Source organism: Chlamydotis macqueenii, chromosome 19 (assembly GCF_036417535.1).
Source record: "Chlamydotis macqueenii isolate bChlMac1 chromosome 19, bChlMac1.mat, whole genome shotgun sequence".
In the NCBI taxonomy this organism is placed as follows: domain Eukaryota; kingdom Metazoa; phylum Chordata; class Aves; order Otidiformes; family Otididae; genus Chlamydotis; species Chlamydotis macqueenii.
Window position 1 is genome coordinate 3,279,106 of NC_141574.1, and position 20,064 is coordinate 3,299,169.

At 42.9% G+C, this 20,064-nt stretch overlaps 1 protein-coding gene across 11 annotated transcripts in view; it reads left to right on the plus strand.

Moving 5' to 3' along the window:
• The window catches only part of BCAS3 (BCAS3 microtubule associated cell migration factor), a 362,757-nt gene that overhangs the window by 209,799 nt on the left and 132,894 nt on the right, over positions 1-20,064 (plus strand). Inside the window, exon 24 of one of the 11 annotated variants that reach the window (XM_086762784.1) lies at positions 15,671-16,332. The exons of the other annotated variants lie outside the window; for them this stretch is intronic. Coding sequence (XP_086618910.1) covers positions 15,671-15,711 — 41 coding nt within the window. The 3' untranslated portion in view covers positions 15,712-16,332. Of the gene's footprint in view, positions 1-15,670; positions 16,333-20,064 lie in introns of those variants that run through there. 11 annotated transcript variants of the gene reach the window in all.

A 20,064-nucleotide genomic window follows, 5' to 3' on the forward strand; every position in this document is an offset into this window, starting at 1 on the left:
GGCTAAGGAGCTTTGTATGTCTAGCGATGATTGAACAGTGGGGGCTAACCCTTCCCCCCCGCTCCTCACCGCCGCAAAATCTGCGCTGTGGCATTCCTTGTGCGGATTCGGCAGTGCGATCAGGCAGGCTGTCTGATAATTGGCCTAATTCTGTGCTCCTTTCACAGGAAAATCCAGAGCCTTGGGATGGCAGATCTGCTTCCGTGCAGGCTGCGAGGCAGCCCCTGGAGGTGTTTCACAGACCTCCATAAAAACCCCTTCCTGTGTTACACTGTACGTTTTTAGGCATCGACAAATAGCAGCTTATCTAAAGTCTTTCAAATAATTGTGGCTTTTTTTGGTTACATATCCTCCGTGATTTTTGCCTCACTAAAACAGCCTGTGCAGCTTCACAGCCTCTGGGAGGTTAGCATCTGATCGAAGTCGTGCCTTTTGTTCAGCATGCACAGAAGTAGCATCAGTCTCTGTTTGCTTTGCATCGCATTTATGAGCGTAATAAAGTTATTGCCCTCGTTTTCACAGAGAGATTGTCCTGCATTAGCAAAAAAAGCCACATAAATTATTTGCAAATGAGCGCCTTGTTTTTGCTTATTGATTTCCCAGAAGTGGCAAAATGCTTTAGCTTATGTTCGCGACTATTTATAAAATGTAAAATGTATTTTTCTCTCTGCCTCTTGGCACAGACAATAAAGTTTGTTAAAGGATTAAAGACTGCGTGCTACTGTTCCTCCCTTAGCCATTCCTCAGGCTTTTAAACAGTCTCCTTGACTGTATTTTCTGCACTTCGTACTAAATTGGAAAGGTACGTGGAATGATCGTGGCTTTTTAACCCCCCATCACCATATACAGGTCTTTCGGCCCCCGTAGCGGGGGAGAAGCGTAGTAAAATCCATCCCTGCAGGTAGATGGGAAAGATGCAGCTCTGTACCTCCCAGTTTTGCCTCTTTTGTATGTATAAGAGCTATTTTGCACCACAGTGATTGTATTTTATACTGTTTAAATGAGAGCCAGAGCTAGTAAATATTTTGGGCGTACAGAGTAAACTAGTTAGCGTTGAACTTTTGACTTGCAAAAGCCAAAATGCTTCCCAGTGTTAATGTTTTAATTTCTTGTTTGTTCCAATGCAAGGGCAGTAAAGTACATTTGACATTTTAAATCATTAAGGATTTAAGTTATACCCACCTTTCTATATAACTTTTTCAGCGCTTCTTTTGAGAAAACTTAAAATGCTGAAATACTGTGGTTAGCTTATTGTAAAAACATTTTTCGTTCTGGTTGGGAAATAGGATAGTCTGTATCTGGAGCTTGCTTTTTCTCTGGAGTAGCAGATCTGCAACAAATGTGAGCAAAAACTGCTGCATATTGAAACTTAACAAGAGGAGTGCCACCTGAGGTATAGTCAGACGAAATCGTAGCGTTTTGTGTGCCACAAAGCAATCTCCGAAGGAATGCTAAGTTAGGGAGGTCTGGCTGGTTTTATATAGTTCAAAATTACTTGATCAAAGAATTTTAAGAAATAAAATGCAGAACTAATCTTTATTGAAAATATACTTTTATTTTACTAGGTGACTTACTACTGTATAACGCTATTTATTTTCGGTTCCATGTGCTGCTGCTGTAGGTCTCGCTATAATAAAGACATTTTGGGGTTTGCTTTGATGAAACTTCACAAGAGGCGTCTGTAGGGCAGAAATACAATTTCCCCTCCGCTCTAATTGCGCTCTGTCGTGCGTTTGGCTCGGTTAACCCAATCAAGGGAGCTGCGTTCGGGTGATCTGAGTGGATCTTCTCAGCCGTGGACGCTGGGTCGTATTTTTAATTCTGTGCCCGTTTGAGAATTAAAATTTGCAGTGCAGTTTTATTCTCCCGATCTGCGCGTAAAGCGAGCCCAGCATGGTTTTGGGGAAAGCGGTCGCATGATTCTCCCCCCCGCCCCTCTATTTTCTGTGCCTCAGAGGAGGTCATGTCCTTATCAGTGATTGTAATTGATAACAATGCGGTGGTTTCAGTCAAATCTGTGACCTTGGTACCGCAGCGGGGCCCCGGCGCTGGTCGCCGCTCTCCTCACTTACGGCCGCTTTGATGTGATCCGGCAGCTGATAGAGATGCACGCAGGTCAGGGAGAGGCAGCTGGCTGGCAGCGCCAGATTAAAATGTTTCTGACCCGCAAGAGTAACCAAATGCACATATTTCTTCATTTAGCATAATTAATACCTTGTATTCCCGTTGACTTTGATAAACTGAGGGGTTTTTCCCCTCTTTCTTTGTTTTGCTCCCTGTAGCTTTCAGTAATGGTTGCAGGAGATCTGTAGTTAAAATGTTTTACAGACTCTGAAGAATAACATGTTTTGAAAAAGCTAAGATCAAAAGTCTCAATTAGGTCACAGCCTAGCAGGAAGCTTATAACCACATTAAAATGGGAAAGTTATTCCATTTTTAGTGTACTGTATTTTCAGTAGCCGGCGTAGAAGCTGAAGGCGAAAAGAAACGTAGGGGCTCTCTCAGCGAGGAAATCCTCTTGCTCTTATGAGTTTGTAATTAGGGAAGAGACGTACAAAAAGTGAAAGTGTTCAGTGTGCTTTAGTGCATATCGTTCTTGAGAAGAACTTGCTGAAATAGCATCTAGAGGAACTGAGGAAATGGGGTTTTTTTTTTCTTTTTCTTGTAAATGTTTGCTGTGAATTATTGTTGTCGCCGTTTAAACTTGTATACAAAGTAGTTGTGGAGTGAGCGCCTGGATCTCTGCGTTAGCTCAGAGGATGAGCGTGAAAGATCTCTGACTGACAGCGAGGCGAGAGCATCCACTCAGGACTCGCACGTCAGCTGATGTCTTTATTTAAAAAATAATAACTGAATGCAACGGCGAGGCAAGCCATCTGGAGGGCTGGCGCTGGCCGTGGGCAGGGCTGGTTGTAGCTGCTGCTGGCTCTTTGCTGGGTTTGTCGCGAGGTGGGGAGCGCAGCCCCTCTCCCCCGCTGCCGCGCGCCGCCGGTAAACAAAGTCACTGGGCAGAGATGAACAGCACTGATTTGTTGTGATGAATGGAGCTCGGTTAGGGGGCTCTTGTAAGGCAAGAAATATATTTTATGCCATAACCAAATTTGATTCCTTTTTACCAATAAATTTTGAATTGCATTTAACAGCCAGATAAACGCAGAGCTTATTTTATTGCAGCTATGATTCTAGAGATCTGTGTTACATGTATTTCTATTGAACTTTGCATTAAGCACAGTAGATGTGCTCTGTGAACAAATAAATAAACTTGGACCAAGCAGCATTTTCTTGTATGTATCGTGGATCTGGTTTTTGCAACGTGTTTTTGTTTTCCAGTGACAGCAGTCATCAAAACACAATACCTGTGAGGCTGCAGTACTCCTTACGCGAAGGGGTTTGAACTGTTACCCTTGGCAGAGCCCGTGCGTTACTACAGGGAAATCATCTTTGCTGTAACTGTTGCAGGGGGGAAAAAAAAAATTGCAGGCAGTTTTACCGGCGTGCCAGAATGACAGAGACGTTCAGTAGGATGGGCAAGGGAGCAGAAGTGCTAGCGGATTTAATCCCCAAAGTATGGCGTTCGACGCTCCCTTCCTTAAATAGCAGAAGCATTTTATACATGTAAATTTAATTCATCGTATAACTGAAGTTTTCAGCATTTAGAAAGTGGAAACAGAAAATGATTACAGTGTTGGACCAGTTTGTTGTTATTACTCTGAATGCGTCGTCTCTGGACTGGCTGATACTTGCTCACCTGACTGGGTTTCCTCAAGTCAGGAGTTCTTGGCCTTTTTCACATCTCGCATCCCTCCCCCTTACGGAGATCTCTTATCCACGTGAGCCTGCGGGTGTGTTGGCCCCTGTCTCTGCTGGGGCTGGACCCCCTGCGCTGGTGAATACCGGTGGTGCCGGTGTAGCGCGGTGGGTCGCGGGAGGAAGCCGTGATTTGTGTGAGCGGTGCTTGGTAAGACGGGATCCTGCGCTACGGTCAGGATAACCCGGTGGTTAAACAAGGATATCGCTTACCTGCGCTAGCTTTCGGGTATGCATGGCTCCTCTTGCTGTCAGAATTCAGCATCTTTTACTCTTTTTGTGTGTATTTTGCATTTGAAACAATGATTTTATCCTAAAAATTAGTTCTATAAATACTAGCGGCCAGGAGAGGCGGTGGCCTTAGAACCGAGGGGCTGTCCAGCCTGCCGTTAGCGCTGTGAAGCAGACGTACGTTAGGATGGGTTGGATTCAGCGGTACCAGAGCTGCTCTTACCAGCCTGCACCTGCAGAACTGACATCTCCTCTGCCTTCGTGAAAACAGAAATAATCCAAACTCTTCATGTTACATAAAATGCAAACCTGGCTCCATATTTCTTGTCTGCCTTATTGACCAAGTCTGAATTTACTGTGAAATGTTCGGTAAAGGGAGGGGATTGCTGGAAGACTTGAGTCTGCTGGAGACAAGCGTGTGCTGACATTCGTAAGCTGGGGCTACAAGTGCGAGCAAGTTGCTTCTCGAAATCAGAGGAAATCCCTTTGGAAACCAAAGTTTGTCTGGAACTGGTGCTGCTTTGGTGCTCTGAATGTCCCTCAGCTCTTAGCGACTGCAAATACGACTTGTGTATGCTTTGGGAAGTGTCGAGTTTAAGGAGTTTGGTATTTTTCGTTCTTGATTGGTAATTCTGAAAGTGGCAAAAAATAAACCCAGGAAAATAGAGGTGAAGGTGTCTTTACCTGTGTTTGCAGCAATGCTCTGTTAAAAAGAGCAGCAGCGTGTATGATCTTCATTTAGCGAGCTGGCTGGGCTGCCGTGAGGCTTGGTGCTACGTGTCACCGTTTTCCCCCTCCCGCGTGACTCCTTTTGCACGTGGTGGGTACGGTCCTGCTCGGCACGTGCCCCAAATCCAGGAAGCAGCACAGCTACCGTGCGCCTGCGGATGAGCCGCCAGCATCGCGCGGGCTCTGTCAGCAGGCCGCTCCCAGCCTGCGGAGGAGGCAGCAGAAAGCGATTTTTGCGGGACCCGCTTTTTAGACCAAAGCGAGGAGCAGTCCCGTAGTCTGGCTGGGACGTCGGGGGCGGCTGTCACCCCTTCAGCCCAAAGCTCACTCCTTTGAGAGGGCTCTGCGCAGCCCGCCGTCAGACACGCCGTTCTGAGAGGCCGCGGGAGCCCAAGCTGTCCGTTTAGCACTTTATTTTTTACAGCAATTTAAATACACATACTGCTTTGAAAGAGAAAAGAAAAAATTAGACTCGGCTCTTGTGGACATTTTGATAAGCGTCTAAGTGCAAGTAGTTTTAAGTCTCTGAAGCTACTCCTGTGCTTAATAATAAACATCTGTGTGGTTTTTCATACCCTAAGATTTCAGACAAGCCAATGTCTGAGGAGCTCAGGGCTCAGCGTAGATGATTTAAAGCTCAGGTCAGTATTTGTGCACAGAACACTCGGGGAAGCAAAAATAGAAAATTGTATTTCAGGGATGACATTAACAGTTCTAATTCTGAGTAGGATACATGTCTGTAACTTGCACGTTATATAAAAACATTTTAAAAAATCAGTTCAGACATGGTAAGTCCAGTATTTAAGTGTATTTTGTGCTAATTCTTTTAAAAGAAGCCTACATTCCAGCATGTCTTCGTTCAGTAATTTAATTGGGATGCAGGTCTTTGAGCTCGTGGCTGATTAGAAAACATGACCTGCTTGAGAGATCAAGAAGGTAAATTGATAAATGTTGTAGCAAAGGTTAGTAATGTGTGAGAGAGTAGAAGCTGCTCTGGGCTTTGAATCACTGATCAAGGTCAGCTGCAGTTCATTAAAATCTTTAGAGATTTAGATTTGTTGTAAATATACCCGCATACCATAGTTTATCTTGTAAATCCGATGTATTGGTTGTTTAGTAATATTGCATATTATTGCAGCAGTTTCGTGGTAGTAAATTTGCACCAAGGTACAAAGCCAAGGTCCTGGACAATATTTGAATTGGGGAAGCAGGCTGGAAGGAGGGATGTGGGAGATGAGCGGCTGTAGCAGAGCTGACACCCCGGCACGCCCCGTGTCCCTCCGTTCCATGCCAGAGCACTGCCCCCTTACTTCTTGCTTCTTTGATGATTGGAAATCTTTTAAGGTACACCCGGTTTTGTGCTGATGCTGTCCTTTAGCTTAAATTGTTTCTCCTTCCCTGGTGCTTGTGTCCCTGGAGTGTTTGAGGAGAGTGGTCACACACATGTCCTGGCTTACAGCTGAATGGGGAAAAGCCCTGCTGCTTTCGCTCCCTTGTCTGAGCCAGGGTTTCTGTTCCCCTCCTCAGGCTGCTTTGTATCCCTTTCAAGTTTTCAGCTTGAACGTGAGTATCAGTACGCATGTTTGCAGTGACATCTCACCGCTGTGCTCAACAACATAGTATTTCTGTGACGCGTGCTGGAGCATGGCCATGCCAGACAGCTAGCTCGTCACTGTCCTGCAAACAAGAGACCTCAGGCTTTTCCCCCAGCCTTTCATACCAACAGGTACTCGTGCTTCTGCATTCCTGACCTTGCACTTCACGCTAATACATCTTCTGCCTGTGTTGGTCACAGTCCTCAGGAGCTTCCCTCTCTTCTGAACAGTCCATTCTTCTTGTTGGCCTCATTGTCCAGGTTCGTTCCTCATCTGTCCTTTAAGGCTCTGAAAGCACAACGTGTGAAGGACATGTTCCCCAAAATACTGGTTGGTTGGTCCTCTCCACTTCATCCTGATTTGGCTAGAGCTTGTTTGGATGCCGTCACCCGTTCGGTGTCACTCTCCCTATCCCTGCCTACGTCACCAGTGCCAGGTCCTGGTTTCATTCCAGCTACTCGTTTATCATCTGAAGAACGCACATCTGCCGCTTTCAGCTTTCTGTTAGGCGTTTCAGCTAATGCTGCCGCATCTCATTTGTGGTGCAGTGTTGGTCGTGCGCTGGTCTGATGAACTTCCAGCATTCTGTGTTTTTACCCATTTCTGGAACCATAGCCTCACCTGCATCTCTCTCTTGACTGAGCCCTCAGCACTGGAAAAGCTTCTGGGGCAGAACCCACTTGCTTGTTGCTGCAGCATTCGGGCAGTTCCTTGCCCGTTTCCCAAGCTGCGGCTGTTTCCCAGTTGTGGCACTGGTCCTGAGGCGGTCAGACCAGTTTTGGTGGGCAGTGAAGGCTGCCGGGGAGGCTGTCAGTCACAACCCCTCATGCGACGCCGCTCCAACACCAGCTTTCCGCTCGTCCCGCAGGCTGGCTTCGTGAAACCAAATGTACCACGATTTTATGTTCACCGGCTAATGTGCGCTCTGAGTGGTTGTATTTTTAAGTAATTTGCAGGTGTTCTGGTAAGAGCAGAGCAATGTTCTTTAAAACTTGACCAAATACCTTTCCTTTAGGTTATTCCTGCCTCAAATCTGTTTCCGTGAGGTTAGTGGTGTTAAACCTACTAAAAAAGTGCCTAACAGAAATACTTTTCAAGTCCTTTTCTTGAAGCATAACTGTGAATCACTTTGAGCTTAATGGTTTTAAAAAATCTAGAACAAAAGAGTTTTTTCCCTACAACAGCTGTGCAGTTTTATTAAAAATTTAAAGAAATCTTATGTGTCTAATCCTTTGAGCGGATGTGTAATTACTTGGCTTGGGCTCTTACACATGGATAACCTAGCTGTACTGTGAGACAAGGTTCTTATCTTTAATTTAAAGAATTGTGGGTGTGCTTGGGAGATGATCAACACCGAGCCTCGCAAAGGAACGCAAAACCAGAACAACTATTGTACATTATCATTTGTTATACAGATGTTACAAACCATCTGACTGGCAGATCGTGTCGTTTGCGATGATATTAGCAAAAGATGGCAGGCGTGTAAAGTGAAAAAAGTGGAAGTTTGTCTTTCTGAAGATGGTTTCTCTTCCCAAAGTTTAGCTGTTTCCCCTGTATTCAGGTTTTTGCATTTAATATGCGTTCCCTTTAGGTGAACCTGTTGCTTTTGTAATCAGTTATTCAAACTGCGCTATCGCTTTTTATCTGCAACGAGCACCTTTTTCAGCTTCACCGTGGCCATTTGATATGGAGCCCAAACCAGCTGTTATCTGAGCTGCACTATAAATGCAGGGTTGTGTTCAAGGAAGCTTTGTATTTCTCATGAAGTTATTGCCACATGCTTTAAAATTTGCTTTAAATTTTGATGCTTTAAAAATTGATGTTTATTAAAGGTTCAAGAATATGATCATACAAAGAAGTTAAAAACCAGTTCATTCTGCTTTGTGTAATATTATCAGGATACGTATGTTGGATACTTTTGTCAAAATATGAATGATTCACTGTTTAAAATTCTGAAGAACTAACCCACATCTGAAATGAATTATAATCTCTTTCAATCAAGCTTGAGATATCAGTCAAAATTGCCCCTGATGTGCACAGGTACAACTCCATTGAAGTCAAGTCTGCTTACAATCAAGCTGATTTTAGCCAAGAGACAATTTTTTCCTTATTTTCTTTTTTTTTTTTTTTTTTTTTTTTCTTCCATCCCCCTCCCACGTTAGTAATCTTCTTCATATTAGTTGTATTTTTTTATATTACATTTGGTTGTAGTCGCTGTGGTAGGACAAACACATATCATACAGTTTTCCTCCACAGAAATCGTGTGCACATTATTTTCAAAATCTGTATTACAAAGTCTTTTATCCTTTTATTAGTTTAGTACTTAAGCCCTAGACATAAGAAAGAAGCCTATCAGTGAAAATCAATTGAAATGCAGTTAGATACAGATCTGATGCACTGTGCGCGGAGGCTTAGGCGCAGCGCAGTAAAATCAATTAAGGCCTTTCCAGCCCCGAACAATTTTACCCGACCAATCACTTTTCACACATTCCCTCCATTAGTTTTGCAAAAGGGCTTTTTTAATGTGAATTATGATGAACGAGACCCTTGTTATGAATATATAGATGAGTCATGACCCTATGAAAACCAGGCTGGACTGGTGCTTAGTGATTAAGGCTCTCTGCTGCTACTGTCACTAAAGTTCAGATTCATCCTCCTCAATCTATGATAGGGAAGCTGTAGCCATTGTTGTCTAATTCACTTAACAATGTTATAATTGTGATTTGGTTTTGTTCATCGTAATAATTTACATAAACCCTTTTGTATTTGTTAATATTTTGGATTAGGCACCAAGCTTAAGGAATGTAATAGATCAAATAAACAAAAGGGAAATAATAGTAAAAAAAAAAAAAAAAAGAGGCACCAGGCCTAGCCAGACAGATGTGAAGAGCAGATTAAATACCGGTTGCGTATGATGCCAAAAAAAATGAAATATTTTGGATTGAGACGTTAAATACGCACAAAGTGCAGGTTAGGTGGTGGGACAGAGGTGTAAGACCTTACTCTCAAAGCTCTCTTTCCTTCATGGGAGTGGATTGCTTAGCTGAATTTGAATTTAAACCTTAAATAGTAGCCAGGCCAGGGAGAAGTGGACAGGCAGCTCTGGTGTATGGCTGTTTATGCAAATGAAGATGCAATAAAATAAGGCTCCTTGAAAAATCTGCCCTAGTAAATTAGCGGAAAATGCACTGCCATAAACAGCTGTTGCATTTTAATCAAGCATCTGTAGAGTATATTTTGCTTTGTGTTACAAACAAAACAAAAAAAACCCACCCAGATTGCAGCAACCTCATTTTATATTCAGAAATTAACCCGTTCTGCGCTGCTCAAAAGGAGTCATTCCGTAATTCCCAGGTCACAGCTTTAATGCGCTAGCAGGTAGGAGTACGTTTAACTCACTGACTTTCAGGTGACGTTGTTTAATTTAAAAAGCGATGTTTCTGAATGGAAGAATAATTAGCAAATTTTACTTCTCTGTAATTCTCGGGAGGCTTTTGCTTGTGCAGTCTTGTAGTTTAAAGCACATTTTATCATGAAATGGATCCAAATAGGTTTAGAGAGTGTTTCTTCTGTACTCCTAGCTTTGCACAAATTAGAATTAATCTTGAAAAATAGTTCAGCTGTCAGGTCTTGTTAGAAAACGTCCTTTATATCAACGCGATAGGCAATCGTATGTCGTGGTTTTCAAAGAGTTAATAAACACCCCGAGCTGTGCTGATCTTGTAGCTTTAGTGAGCCTTAATCTGTAAGCTTGATTACCTCCTAACCCTCAGTCGCCTGCCTCCCTCCTAACGCAGCGGGAGTTTTACGGCAGCATTAGTGGCATTTTGCCCAGCTTTGGCTTTAGGGAAATCATTCAGTGAGAAAGAAAAGCAGAAGGACTGGATCTGTCTACTGCTGCGAGGTCATTAACACAGCGGCAGGGCCGGGCAGCGCTGGAGGAGCGCAGCGGTGGCGGTCCCCATCGCCACCGAACGGGTCACCTCCGCCGTGCCGTTCGTTGGGTTTGGACACGCTGCTACGGAAGCGGCTTCCCCAAAATGACTTACAGGCCTTGCTCCAGAGGAGCGTTGTTTTCTCTAAATCCCACACACAGCACATGGGCATCGGTGTACGCGTCTTGGTCCTTCTAAGAGCAATATTGGTACAGATTTATGTGCACCGGGCTCTTTGCGCACACGGAGGCAGACAGGAATATTTAGTGGAGTTTACTTTCGCTCCAGGAAAAACTCACAAATGGGAATAACTCTTACCCGTTGTACAAGCTGGATGTTCTTTATTTACAATGCTAGCCAAAACAAATAGCCACCTGCTGCCCACCTTCCGCGTTGGGAGCAGCTCTGGCCGGTGGGGAGGAGTCGTTTCGCCTTTGCGGTCCCAGCGGTGCGGTTCCGTGGGTTTGGTCAAGGGCTCCGCTGATATGGCCGGAGTTCGGCCGGTTTAATTCATAGGAGGCTCCAGTACAGTTTGAAGTGGTGATTGTTCCTCAGCACATTTTTGTGTTAACATTCACAAAACTGAATTGCTTCTGTCCCCTGTGTTATCGTTGTCTGCTTCTGGAAAACAGCCTTGGCGCTTTGCGCTATTAATATTTTCTGTTTTGGAAGAAATCGTGCCATTAGGCATCATGCCAGAGCTTAACCAGGAGCTTGTTGCTGAGGAGAAGACCCTTTTCGTAGCATGACCTCGTAGATGTGGTATATCCAGTTTTGAACAACCATTATAATAGCGGGAGTGGCCACTGGCCGGGGAGCAGGACAGCGCGGGTGGTGAAGAGGTGGAGGTCAGGGCCAGAGCACGGCTCCGATGAGAGACGCTGGTCTGTGCTGTGAGCTGTGAATCGGAGCTTTGCAGAGGTGACTCAGATTGTACCTGATCGGTAAAAAAAAATGTGAGATCTAGAACCTGTTAGGCGTTTTGTAATTTCAGCAGCTGATCTTGTGAATAAGCACAGACACCATCCTAATTAAAATGTACTGCATTCAGTTTTGACCAAAGTATTTGATAAAGGGACAAGTGACTGAGATCACTGCTCTGAAGTGAAGAAAAAAAAAAAAATTTAAAAAAAAAAAAAAAACCAAACCCTTGGCTGAGATAAGCTAAAATAAAATCATCTTTAGAAAAAAGTCAGTGCCAGGGGAAAGCTGTGTGTCTCCTGTTCCCCTCGTGTATGTGAAAAGCAGATGCGGAGTTAACGTGCATCTTCCACTCGGTATTTTTTGCGGTTCTCTGGTGCCTGGTTAGAAACAACTTCTGACTTGCTAGTGTGCACATAGTGGCTTACGAAACAAAAGTAAATGATAGGCACTGCACTTTGCATTTTTGAAGTGAAGCTGTTTAGGTTGTTATGTGTTGTCAGGAGGGTCTGGCAGCGGGACTTGGCTGTTGGGGATCTTCAGTGAGCTTGAAGGCGACAGTGGCCACCTTGGTAGCAAGAGAAGGCCCATTAAGTTCTCTTCATTCATCTGTGTTTTGGCCATGTCATTGGTGTGGATGTGTCCCATCGTGCTTTGTTCTTCAGTGGAAATTCTAGCTTAAACCCCTCGGGTGCTCCCTGGTGCTGTTAGATTCAGGAAGGGCTTCACAACTGCTTGGTCAAGGACACACCTCATCATCCTCACCTCTCTGGTGACTGAGCATCTTGCCTGTGGGCTTTCGCTAGCTTGTTTGCCATGTTTATTTAATAAAAGTTCAGTCTTTGCTGTTGTTTTGAAACAGTAGGCATGTGTTTATCCTCATTTCAGCATGCTGTCAGTGAGTATTTCCTTAAAAAAAAATCTTTATTGTGATGTTCTCTCTTCTATTGTCAGCTGTAGCTGCTCTCTTGTTAAGCAATGAGGTTGAGAGCAGTCCAAAAGGTGCTAAGGGTACGATCCCGCAGATGTGTTATATTAATATATATTTCTCCTCAAAATCTTCATCTTGGTTTAATAATACTTTACAAAAAGTGTTGACATTAACCAGCGCTCCCCGCTGCTGAACCACCCCGTATTGTGCTGCTCCTGCTCGTTTGGATGACACTAATCAAATCTGCATTATTATTCTTGAACTTGAAGGAATTTTTCTGCTCCCTCCTTGCAGCGCAGGAGCAGCAAGGTGCCCGTGTCTGGGGAAAGTATGAGGATGGAGAACTTTTCTACTTGACGTAGAAAGAAACACCCTCGTTATCTTCACAGCTTTCTTGATGTGTACGAGGTGGATGACACCACCTCCTTCAGATCCTTGGAAAATAATAGAGCGTGTTTAATTTAAGCATTGAAGCTGAAGATTCTTGCTTTCTGTTCCACTTTTAACCTCTTTGCTGGCTTTAAATATATACTGATATTCCAGGGTATTCCAGGTCAGCGTGGTGGCCGCAACCCAAGCGTGAGGGTTGTACCGCCCTTTGGAGCAGAAACGGTCTTTACAGGTTGGTGTGGGTGTAGGCACTGACCTGCCGCAGAGCACACCAGGAGCACACACAATACTTCCAATTAATTGGAAGTGTTAAATTAATTGGAAGTAATTTGCATACTTCACACCTTGTCTTTGTACAAATAAATGTTGGTAGATGGGCTCGGTATTTCTATGCATATTTCCTTAACAGCCCACCAAGATGCACAGAATTTATGTTTTTAGTGTCCTGGGTGTACCAGCCACCCCCAATATAATGTAAGGCCTGTGGGAAATAAAAAAAAAATGTATTTTCTTTGCCTTCCTTCCAAGGAGTAGGCATACAATGCGCTGAGTAGGGGGGGGAATTGCTTTAAAGTTTTAACCTCGTGCTACACTGATAGCTAGGAATAAATACAGAGTGTTTGCACAGAAATGCATTTGAGTTTAAAATCTTTTCCTTTTTGTAGTTTTGCACTGTTACAAAACGCTTGCCAGCATTTAATATCCTCTGTCTTTTCGGTGACCATGCCGTGACCTTTCAAAATAAAAGTTGCAGATCGGAAGTAACTGGCTGAGAATTAGTGGTTGGTATATTCCAGTTTACATAGAGATGTCCTCAGTTAAAATCTGGTTCATTCATCGGTCAAACCGTCCTTACTTCCTTTAATTGAATTAAGATGGGCAAATGAGAGATGTGTGCAAGACAGGAAAAAAATTCTTCTGCAAATCACTGTTATTCTTTCGATAGTGTAAAACGAATCAATTAGAAGCGTGTCAAAGCACCTTTTACACATGCACAACTTTGAAGCAGAGAATATTTCATAAAAGTGGAAATTTAAATTGAAAATAGGAGAATGTAAATTAGATTTTACAATTACACATAATCTAATTTTTCTTTTTGAGAAAGATAGATGACTATTATTTGATCATATTTTATAGGCTGTTACACCTACTATAATCATTTTTATAACTTGTTCATTTGAAAAACATGCTCATGTACCTTTTGTCTCACTGAATTGTAGCAGCAGCAACAACAACAACAAAGGATTTGAGCTGTTCGCCATTAAAATGAAAGATTCTGCTGTTAGCTGAGAGAAGCAGCTGAGCACCGGGCCCAGAATATAGCCGATAAAACGGGACTTTCAGAAGTGCTTGCGCTTTGGTATTATCCTGTTCTGCATTTCCTGGTCAGTAGGTTGTCAGGAATCTGCTGTTTTCCGTGGCGTGTTTCGGAGGTTTTGTGCTGTTTGTGGAGTTGGCCTTTGCAGCAGCGCTTCATGCAGTCTCTTAACAAGTTCTTTTAGACAATTAGATGAACAGAACAGACTGTTTCATCTCAGAAATGCTTAAAGTTGTCTGAAATTCTTGGTTGGTGGTTTCCCCTTTGGTTTTTTTCTGTACTTTCTTTCGAGCCACTGACAGAGGAGACCCAGGGGATCGGGCTCCCGAGGCAGCGGAGGGGCGTGAAGTGCGCAACGGGCACGGCGCGTTGGGTCTGGCCAAGAGAGCCAACGTGTGCTGTCCCCGTGCCGTCCCTATGTCCTCGGCATTCCATTTCAGTGCCGGTAGGTACTCTAGGTAGTTTTTAATTGGAAGTAATTCAGATAAATTAATAAAAATACTTGTGTGGTTGCAATATCTTCATTAAGCACAGAAGCCTCTATTATGGTGTGTTTGAATGTATGTAAAATATGATTGTGTGTTTTGAAAACTTTAGCTTTATAAGTCTGATCTGGATTAAAATTGAATTCACATTAAAAAACCTGAGAAACAAAGTATTTAATTAAAAAACAAAGCAAGACACAGCTTAAAAAAGAAAAAGGAACGAATGGGAGTTAGTCTGTCCTTTTGTCTCATTATCCAATATTTTTATGCCAAATGTTTCTATAGTGTTTTTTTTAAAAGTTAATTTATTAAAAAGTTTGCTTTGGTTAGCTTCTTGTGGGCTGTGTGGAGAACAAGCTTTTCACAGTACCCCATAGACAGGGTCTTTCAGAACGTATATTTCCATCACGAGCCCCGTGATTTTCCCGCTGGAGGTTTCAGGCAGTGTGCTGTTTTGCTCCATCTACGGTGCAGCCTATTTTCTCGCTTTTTTTCATAGCGGAAGGAGCACGTGGGAAGGTAGACATTCCAGCTGTTGTCTGATGCTAGTGGTAAACCCTTTCCAAAGCTGCCTTATTTTTGGCTGGCTTCCTTCTTGGAAGCTTTTTGTTTGTCCCACAAAGATACGTGTGGAGGAAAAGAGGAAAACCAGCAACAATGACGTGACCGCTGCAAGAAGCATATTAACAACAGATTTGGAGTTATTTATTGATGGTTTCGCCCACTGGCAGTGTAAAATGCGTGTCAGTTGTCATCACCAGTAACAATTTCAGCACATTGTGTTCCTTTTTTATTTACACCGGTGGCAACATGCTTATAAACACCGTCACCGGGGGCAGGTCAGGAGGTCAGCGCTGGAGGTTAAGAATGGGAAGGGTCATCGGCTATTAACCCAAGTTTAGCAGCAAATAGTGCAGCCCTGTGCGCGCTGGGGCCTCGGCGCCTTCCCAACTTAGCGAAACTTTTGTATCTGGAGTAATTTGGCTGTAAGATATTTTCTAGGGTTTTAATTCAGGCCTTTCTGGGGGTAATTAAGTCTCTTAGATATTATGTCTGTGTTGGTCTGTTCTTATGGGCTTCCTGATCTTTGCACCAAAGCAAAACTCCTCATTTAGGGCTTAATTCCCTTCTGCTTGGGAGCGCTGGGAGTTTTCCATTGGCTTCAGCAGGAGCAGAGTCGGACTAACCTGGCACATCACGAAATAAAAGATTAGCAGCAGCAGTGGTTGAAACCTGGACTCGGAACTGATGAGGCAGAGGCAGCTTTTTATAAAAAAAAAAAAGTGAAGCTTTTCTTTCACACATAAAAGACTTTCCACTTTTGCCAGGTTTTTCAGGAACGTGCAAACCCAGGCTGTCAAGAACCTGAAATCTGGGTGTGCAGAAGTGGCGAGTGATTTGGGTGTGCAGCCTGGCACGTTGAAGGGACCTGCTTGTGAGAAAGTGCAGCCCTCTAAAACCAGTTCCCCGAAGGTGTTTTCCAGTGAGCATCGAGAGAGAAAACATGTGAGTGTTGCTCGCTGCTCAAAATATCCCGGCCACCGTGTTTGCAAAGGCTGGCTTGTCGGTCTGTTATTTATTCAGAGCATACACGTTGCGACCGCGGGGCTTCAAGGGAAAAGGATATTCCCCCGGGATCTTTCACCTCCTTGACCTTTGTAGAAGCCTTTGCTTTTAATCCTCTCAAGGCAAAGTAATTTTTTATTATATACTTTGTATACTGTGTTTTCTGGAACCTTGAAGGGGTTTAAAAATTCATAACGAAAGGAGGAGTACAAGACCTCACCTATCCATTTCAGCTTGTTCCCGTGCAGTAATGAAATCCATCAGTGCTGTTAAAAGAGACAAAACTCTTCCCATTAACGTTCCCTGTATTTACAAGTTACACTGTGGTTTGAATCGTGTACAGTCCTGAACAGCTCTTTGCCGCTGCGCACTCTGAAAGTTAATGTACCTGCTGGAAATTCCCTCTGTTCCCGTCTCCTCGTGCCTTTGCCACAAAGGTGTTTCCCCGAGAGCTCTTTTTGTCTCCTCTGCCGGGCAATCTCTGCTGCAGCCTCCAAATCCTCTGTTCAGAACCCTTTAAAGAAGATGAAAATTTACAGTTGCAGTTAAAGGCGTCAGCTTGGCGTTTCCGGAGATACCTAGTGGGTTTGAATACACAGATCTAATTAATTTTAATGGGAATAAGCTTTGCATTATGTAAAATAGAGTAAGATGTTCATCTCGAACCAAACTAAAATAATATTTTGAAGTAACATTTTAATACACGATTTATCTAACATAGATAATTTATACAGGTTCCTTTCAACCCTCAGTCTGTTCTGGTAAACAGTACTTCTGCCAAAAAAGATTTTTTTTTTTTTTAATTTTTTTTTTTTTGTACAGAATCATGGATTTTCTGAATTACACTCCAGAAAGTTATCTTGAAATTCCCACAGTCCTGTTGTTTTGGATGCTCAGAGTTTGATTTGTAAATAAAACTTGGAGTCTGCCTCTCTGTCGGATCTCTTGCTCATCCATGGAAGTGTGCGTAGTATGACAGCCTTAGAAGAAGAATTTAATTCTTAGGCTGATACAGGCTAGATAGGGCTTATTGAGAGCACAAAGCCGCATTATTTATAGATATTACATTTGCATAATACATGAAAGTAGAAAAAAATTTTTTTTTTCCCCTTTTCATTCTGAGGGGAGTGCTCAAAGTCAGACTTCTCACCGCAAAGCGAGTTAGTGACCTGCGTTTGAGGAGGCGGCTCCGTCCGGGGAGCGCGGAGGGGTGAGCAGCACAGAGCAGCCCGAGTCGTGGTTAGCAAAATTGCTCGCTCGTTACTCACACGATTTTATGGAAATGTTTTCCAAGGCTAGCATCAGCATTTTGAATCTCTGTAACCTACTGGGGGAATTACAAAACCTCAGCACGGGGTTGTGTAACAGGGCTGGATTTCTGGATTGGTGCAATATGTGCACACCAATGGTGTTACTATTAATTTTCTGAATCCAATCCTGGGTGAGGAGCCAGATGGCTTGGGAGCGTCTTGTCATCCCAACCATTGCAAACACATCTAGCCATAAAAAAAAAAAGAAGATTGAACTGTGATTTCACAGATTTTTCATTAGTTAATCTGGGATAGAGAGGCTTCAAAGATCCCATCAGTTAATTCTCTCAGCTCTTGTGGAAATTTCTGGCGCATTGTGCTAAAGCTGGTTTGAAATCCAAGCTGAGAATCACTGCCTTAAAGAAGCTGATCCCCTCTTTGTGCTGATATTTTTAAAAGAAAAAAAAAAATTAAAAATAGGAGTAAATAGAACTCCCCTTGTGTGGGATTGGACTGAAGCTGATGCTTTAGAAAACACTGTGAATACCTTCAGTATTATCCAAAGTAATCAGTGAGGCTGTCGTGATGTGTAATCTGTTTAATTCCAAATGCTTCTAGAAAGTGTTTGCTAAATTCAGGTTTTTCTAAATATACAAATGATAAAAGAAAGCATTATTTGTTTTTCCTTTTGGCTAGCTGTAATGCCACTTTCACCTTTGCAAACAGACCTACTAAATAATAATCACTTGCAATCTGTGAATTTCCCTCCTCTTATCAATTATTGAGTATCATAAACCTTCTGTTTGGATAATCTTGGCACCACTTTAAGCGTTAACAGTAAATTTATTTTTAATTAAATCTGTGCATTGAGAATAAAATGAGGCTCTTCTGCATACTAAACAGAACACATATGCCACCTCTACTTATTATCAAAAAATCTGATAATGCTTATGAAACTTGTAAAGGCTAAAGTTCATTGTCTGTGTCCCATTTAACTTAGCAGTGTTAGTTAATGAAACAACAGCTGACGTGAGGAACTGCCGGTTCTTTAGAAGTGTTTAAGAGCATTCCTCTTTTTTTTAAATATAGTTCAAAACATTTTCATTTCAGCACAGCTACAGGTGACCAGGAAACGCCGCGTGTATTTTGTGTGCTGGATGTGTTTCCGGAGCAGTGCTTTGGGATACAGAGAAAGCAGTTTTCCCCATCAGATGCGTTGAGCTGAGAGTTTAAAAGTATTATCATTGTAGGTTGATGATATTATTATTATTGTTGTTGTTGTTATTATTATGCTGATGATTTAGCTGCAATTTTTTTCAAGGGCTTTAGTGAAGATTCTTCAGCTTGCCATTCCACAGGAAGAAAACCAGGTCTGTGAAAATAGTTCAGGAATGTTTTGACAGTCCAGTTCAGGAAACTTTCTAGTACCTGAAGTGAGATGTGGCCGAGGAATGCCTTTTCATGTGTGTTTTCGTAAAGCTTTTTGCTAATAAGAGTGGTATCTGAAATCGCCAAGCGCTTCTGCTGGGGACAGGAAACCTCCCGCCGGTGCTGTGAATCTCATCATTTATTTTTTCTAAGCACTGCTTCCAGCTTGGGCTGTGTGACATTAGCCCAAAGGGAAACACCGGTCCGGCGGCTTGCACTGGGCAGCCATTGTCTTATCTGTCACAGCAAGAACGCGTGAAGCTGTTTGCATAGCGTGCTAACTCTGTCAGGGTCAGTTCCAGTCTGTGGCCGCTAAAAATGAAAAACATGCCCCAGCCGGGACAAGAGCAGGGTCAACAGCTGGCAAAGGATATGGCAATCATTTATATAAATATGCTTTCTCAAGCCCACAAAAACAAAAAACCCAAACCCAACAGCTGGGAAGGGTTGGAAGTAGCCCCAAGGCTGGTTAGTTCCCTTCCAGATGGGGAGGTTAGACCGGGGCTAGCCAGGCTGCTCCACATAGACTTCCGATTCGCATTAGAAATAAAAAGAGTGGAGGAAAGGAAAGAGGAAGAAAAGCTACAAGCATGACTGCTCTGTTTTTCACCTAACTTAATCAAATAAGTGAAGAGTTTCCGAGACGGAAGGCTTGCATTTATTGGTATTCACGCTTGGTTTTCTGTGTTTATCACGGTGTCTGATACACTCCTTAACTGTTTAAAAGGGAAGCGTATATATTATATAGAATAGTTTATATGTAATGTCATGGTCATTTGTAGACAGATTGAAGAATCATGTGAAGATTTATGCTCCATTCATGTCTTCTGAGTACTTGTGTAGTCAGATCCAAAGGAAGGGGAGACAATGTGGTTTGCTGGCTGCGCCTCGCTGGCAGACACGGTTTATTCCTAGAACTTGCTCTTACCTGTAACTGCTCTTGACACACTTTTGTCTTTCACGTCATGGAAGTATCCTAACAACTGCATAGCATGATGCAGAAAACTTTTGGTGAAAAAGTCTTAAATGTGAGTGGTTTGCCTTTCAGAGTTTGCAAGTGTGGATTTGGGGTTTATGGTTTGTGATAACATACCACAGCAGTTCCGATGTCATCCCACAAATGCAGAGATCATAGTATAGGTGCATGTTACATCAGTTGAACAAATACAAATTACGTTCTGTAGCTTTCGTTCAAACACAATTAGGACTGATTTACCTTTGGTATCTTTTGGTGTTGAGGCAAATCTCCTATAAAAGAGGATTTATACTGAAGCAGAATGGGTTTGATTTCTCATTGCGATGTTCAGTGCTGTATCTGTCCTTTAGCAAGAACTCTAACCCGTCAGTTGCTGAGGACATTGTTTGTAGTGTGTACTTTGTGCACGGCTCTACCAAGTGCTGTTTTGTAATGTTAATTGTACAACAGCCTTTTAATTAGTGCTGAGTAACAGATGAGGAAAGCCTGAATCATAGAGGCT